This window comes from Cyprinodon variegatus, unplaced genomic scaffold, assembly GCF_000732505.1.
Source record: "Cyprinodon variegatus isolate N-32 unplaced genomic scaffold, C_variegatus-1.0 Scaffold765, whole genome shotgun sequence".
NCBI classification, from domain to species: domain Eukaryota; kingdom Metazoa; phylum Chordata; class Actinopteri; order Cyprinodontiformes; family Cyprinodontidae; genus Cyprinodon; species Cyprinodon variegatus.
The window spans coordinates 466,597-472,252 of NW_015151218.1; the positions used below are offsets into that span (position 1 = coordinate 466,597).

General features: G+C 40.6%; 1 protein-coding gene across 6 annotated transcripts in view; it reads left to right on the forward strand.

Moving 5' to 3' along the window:
- p2rx1 (purinergic receptor P2X, ligand gated ion channel, 1) overlaps window positions 1–5,589 on the forward strand; it is a 33,531-nt gene extending 27,942 nt beyond the window's left edge. For 2 of the 6 annotated variants that reach the window (XM_015395871.1, XM_015395868.1), the window contains exons 9-13: window positions 331–421; window positions 511–576; window positions 657–752; window positions 4,700–4,735; window positions 4,816–5,589. In XM_015395871.1, coding sequence (XP_015251357.1) covers window positions 331–421; window positions 511–576; window positions 657–752; window positions 4,700–4,735; window positions 4,816–4,824 — 298 coding nt within the window. In that variant the 3' untranslated portion in view covers window positions 4,825–5,589. Of the gene's footprint in view, window positions 1–330; window positions 422–510; window positions 577–656; window positions 753–2,561; window positions 2,636–4,434; window positions 4,489–4,699; window positions 4,736–4,815 lie in introns of all 6 variants that reach the window. The other 4 variants (XR_001481877.1, XR_001481878.1, XR_001481879.1 and 1 more) reach the window with 4 other exon arrangements.
- The last annotated feature ends 67 nt before the right edge of the window (window positions 5,590–5,656 follow it).

Genomic DNA, 5,656 nt, shown 5'->3' on the forward strand with positions numbered 1-5,656 from the left:
ATAATATAATATAATATAATATAATATAATATAATATAATATAATATAATATAATATAATATAATATAATATAATATAATATAATATAATATAGCAGGATAAAACTTTTATTCTTCTTTTGGGCCCCACCTCAGACAAAGGCCCTGCCTAACATCCCCCCACCCCCATTTTGCGCCCTTGCTAAATTTTAACATGGTGCTTTGATAGTTCGCACCCACACAGAATGCTCCAATATGCTCTACTGAAGCCTGCTTATTGAGTAAAAGGATGATAATTATCCAAGGTTTGAGTTAAAGTAGAAGGAGTGAAGATCCCTGTGATTGTTTACAGATATGCCAAGCATTATATGGAGAATAATGAAGCCAAGAGGACCCTCCTCAAAGTGTTTGGCATCAGGTTTGATATCATAGTGCAATCACTGGTGAGTGCAATTTTTACTTGTTTTCTGTGAATTTTGAATTGAAACTAGGAGAAAAGTTAGCTTTTTTAACTGGAGGCTTTTTTTTAAAGGCAAGAAAATTTGATATAATTCCAACACTCACAGCAATAGGCTCAGGCGTGGGGATTTTTGGAGTGGTATGTTTCTGCCCATCATTCCTAAATGAATACATCAACAATAAGAGTCAAACACACAAAACATTTTTTTTTATCTGTAGGCGACTGTGGTCTGCGACTTGGTGCTGCTCTATTTGCTACCAAAAAGAAAGTTTTACAAGAACATGAAGTTCAAATATACAGACACTCACACACAGGTAAGTTCTGTTTTCTTTTAGTTTTACTTAAACACACCATGAAAGCAGTGAGACTATCACTGGAAATGAGTTCTTGAGGTTAAATCTTTTTCTGAAAACCTTTTGGGTTTTGATTAAATGTACTCTGATCAAGCATAACATTATGACTAGGTGATGTGATGAACACAACTCGTTTTTTTTTTCTTATGCTAGAATATGGAAAATTAGTGAGGAAGAGAGATTTCAGAAACCTTGACCTGTGTCAAACTGTGCTGCCTGTTCAGCATCATCACAGCAGCTGCTCATTGGGGCTGTCAATAAAAGTGCTTGAAGGAAGGTTGATGACAGGGTTAAACCAGTTAGGGCTGCTGTCTGCAAAAAGATTGGCCTTTTTCATTCTGCAGGTATGCTGCTGCTTTTCTCATGGGCTCTGCTTGCGTCACCTCCCCTAACTCGGCTTTGCAGATTCATTTTTCCTGTTGCACTGGCCTTCTTATAAGCTACTAAAAAAGTTCATGCACATTCTAAAAGAACAATAATAAATTATCCAGTAAAACACGCAGTCATAAAAACAGGGTCATATATCAACATCATATCTATTTTTGCTCTTTAATCAGGTTTAGGACTTTTTCTTTGACATTTAATAGCAAACAAATATAGATATCAATTCTATATCTAAATATATCTATATTTGCTAAATATTTTTCAACATCCTAATTCTATATATAAATGTTTTTTTCTTCTAAATTTTAAATACATACCTTAATCTAAAGATAGATCTGATCCACAAGATCTTCCAGTTTAGGAGGATATTTTCTAAGGATCCATCACAAACTTGGCAGCTTCCTCAGTGCACCTTTTGGCGTACTGTGGATTGCATGAACAGAGAGATCAGGGATGATTTGGCACCAAGTGGGGAACCAGTATTCTACTGTGGTCATTCTACTATGCATGTTCAGAAATCCAGTGCACAATCATCAGATTGAGATAAAACAGATTATTGTGGACTAGGACGCAGCCACCTGTGTGCAGAAAAATAAAGCCAGTTATCAGGCAGATCGTGATTTCTCCACCTCCCGCACTGAAAGCTCTTCTTATCATGAGAGTGCCCTCTGTCCTTCCAAGAGCCTTTTGTAGGCCCAATACCGCCCTCAAACACTAAACCTAAGCACTTACCCTTCGTTTGTGCATCCCTGCTGAAGGTCCGCCACATTAAGGGGTGTCCAAAACCACATAGTAGCTAGGGCAAGTGGACCATTCAGCCCTTAAATAGTCAGAATCTGTGTAGGCACTTGTTTAATGCCCCACAGCTACAACCACCCACACTGCCATAGATGCGACTGCTTTCCTTTTCTGTTGGAGGGAAGAAGCAGTCCAATTTTAATTTTTACCCCCCCATCACCACCCTGCACCCCTGAACCCACCTTCAATCAAGGCGCCTTCCACAGCTGAGAGTGAGACTTTATTGGGAGTGAAAATTGATAGCTAAGGGTTAGTGCTTGGGGGGCGGTTCGGGATTCAACTCTAATCTGCAGCTCTCACATTCAAGACCCTCAGCTCATTCTGATCCCTCCCCCACTCTGAGGCCACACCACATTCAACAAAAACTGTCATGATTTGCATCTTCTTGGTGTTTGTTAATCACACCCTCCTGTGTTCTGTGTAGTTTCCTTTCCTCTTAATTGTATTCAAGTTCATTTCTTGTTTGCTTTTGTTGTCAAGTCCTCTGTATACATTTCTGTTTCCCTGGTTCCCTTTGTGTCCAGTCAGTTTATCCCTTTCATTAAAATGTATGTCCTTCAATGTGTTCTTGTCGATGTCCTGCTGCAGCTTTCAGTCCTTCTCAGCCTCATAACATGACACCAGGACATGACCTCCAGAAGAATCAAGCAACAGCAGCAGAGGTAATCACTGTTAGAGTACTTCTATCACCAAGTGGTAGTGACTTAGTGTGAAGTGGATAAGCAGCGGCAGCCATTATGGGCCCTTCTACAGGAGGTGCTCCCCTTCATCATGATGTGCTTCTAAAGCTGAGAAGACTCTGGTATAAACAGGTTTGGTGCTTGATGCCCTGGACTGTTTCCTTGAAGGGTGGACAATCCTTGTGCCACTTCCTCCCAAACCTGCTCCTTGGTTCCTTATAGGTTTTCAGGGAGGGATCCTGCAACAATGCCAGCTTCACAACCCAATACCCTGCACTAGAACCTCCTCCTCCCTCTTGGCAGCATCTGAACTTTCTCTCCAGGTTCTTCTTCCTGCATCTTCCTTACTGACTATTCAGACAGCACTTGTTGAATTTGAGTGTCCTTAACAATTTCCACTAAAGTCACCAGAGCTAGCTGGTTGTCTCCAGGCATCTCCGAAGTTCCTTCATGGTCTCCAGCCCTTAGGTTTGCCCTTTAAGGAATATCCCCCTGATTGACTTGGTTGACTGGCTTGTGTCTGGACTCTGCTTGGAGCCCATATCCACCCTTAGGGATGGGATAATGTTATGATTCAGACGTTATATGTTTTTCTGTCGTTAACTACACCCATTTGTCTTCCATGTAGTTTTCTTTTCTTCTCACTGGTATTTAAGTTCTGTTCCTCTGGATCCATGTCATCAAGTCCTCGGTTTATATTGTTGTTTCCTTGGTTCTTTCCGTTTCCTGTTCATTGCGTCGCAAACGTATTCATACCCCTTGAACTTTTCCACCTTTTGTCACATTACTACCATAAACAGAGATTTATTTTGTTGAAAATTTATGCAACAGTGGTATACAACTTTAAAGTAGAAAGAAAATTAACCATTAACCATTGTGCCAAGGTATTCAGCCACCTGGGTAAAAACTTTGTCGAACCACCTTTTGCTGCAGTTACAGCTTCATGTCTTTAAGGGTCCATCTCTATCAGCTTTGCCCATTTAGTGACCGAGATTTATCCCCATTCTTTGCTAAACACCTCCAGCATGGTCAGATTAGATGGAGAATGTTTTCAACACCAATTTTCTTAACTGGGTTCAGGTCTGGACATTGATTGGCCCATTCTAACGTCACATGTTTCTTTTCTTTTTTTTAAATGAGTGAGTCAGTGAGTGAGTCCTACTGGAATGTAAACCTCTGCCCCATTCTCCAGCCTTTTTAGATGGTGCTGATGATGCTGCCACCACCATAACTGACAGTGAGGATGGTGTGCTGTGATGTGCATTGTTAGTTTTGCACTTTGGTCAAAAAGTTCAACTGGGGTCTAATTTGACCAACCTCTTCCATATGTATTCTGCATTACCAACATGGATTCTGGCAAACTGCAGATGGGACTAAACCTAAACTCAACCGTTGGTCTCTGCAGTTCGTGAGCCTCCATGAGCTGCTTGGCTGCATCTTTGACTAGTACTCTTCTTGTCTGGCCTGTAAGTTTATCCGTCTCATTTGGTTTGTTCTTTGGACTTCATGATGCTGCTTGCTCCCCAATATTTTCCTAAACAAACTTTGAGGCCATCACAGAGCAGCTGCATTTGAGATCACGAGTCTCTGCTGTCATTAGCAATCATGAGGCGACTACTGAAGGTGATTGGTTGCACTCAGAGAAAGAAAAAAAAACTTATATATTCTCTTTGGAGTTTACAGTTGTATACCACATAAAGGGAACGTGACAAAGTGTGGAAAAGGTCAAGGGGTATTAATTCTTTTGCAAGCCACTGTGTGATTCCTACATGTACCTGCAGATTTCCTGCTGAAGCCTTAAATCCTTGGCCACCTTACAACATGACCTAAAACAGGTGGGACATTTTTATATTTCCAGTAGGACAGCAAGTCCGTCCGTTTAGACTCAAACCTATTACAGCCTTGAAGCAAATTAAAGACAAGCCCAAAGTCAGTGCAACGCGAAGCCCGGACATTAGAGTAGATCATGTTCATCTTAGCAGTAGACTCTACTGCAGTGAGTTTGTTTACATAGTATTGAATAGTTCCTGTTCTGTGGTTCAACAGGATCCTGATTCAGAGGCTGGAAGCACAGAGACAGAGGTATCTCAGTGTTACAAATGTAGAACACTAAAGCCTGGATGATTTGATCTCACTGATGGCTGTCATGTTTTATTCCTCAGCAGAAGTAAAGCCAGTGGGAAGCCATTTTCCAAAGTGAACTTCAGAGGAACTTCATCATGACATGGAGGGAAACTCAAGCACAGACATTGGATCTTTAACATAGACGTCCTTCCACTCCATAAACTAAGCAGTGACTGTAATTATCTCCGTTTTAGATGAAGCCATCTATATACAAATTGTATGTGTACTTTTTTGGGTGTTACTCTGCTGTTCCTAAGATGGGTGTAACCTTCACAACTTCAACCATGTCTGAGATATGAAGATGTGGAACTCTGTGTATTCTGTGTGCACATACATGGCCTCACCCGGTTTACCCGTCATTGCAAATAAGGAGAGTAAACTTGTGTTTGCATTTCTAACTATAAACTGATTCAATGTTTAAACTGGTGATTCATCCCATGGGTACATTACATGACAGACAGATGGATTAAATAAACATTGTTTCCTGTTTTTTATTCACTGAAAACAGCAACAAACTTTCAGGTCCTCAGAGGGTTGTTTTTAATATTATTATTGTTTCCGTCCATGTTGAGTGGAAAAAGCATGTGAAAAAATAGCTTATTCATATTGATAAATTTTTACATAGTAAAGGCATTCCATAGGTATGTGTCATGCTTCAGTTTCAACAGGTGAGTACATTCAGGTGTGAAACAGGCATCAAACAAAAAGAGCAGAAATGGACTTCTTAGGCCCCGTCCACACGAAGCCAAACCCTGGCCTAAACGCACAAATTTTTCACCAAACCAGCCTCTCATCCATACGAAGCCGGCGTTCCGGAGGTCTGTAAACAATCTTTTTTTTATTCAGCCTTCAGAGTGGGAAGATTTTGAAACGCTGTTT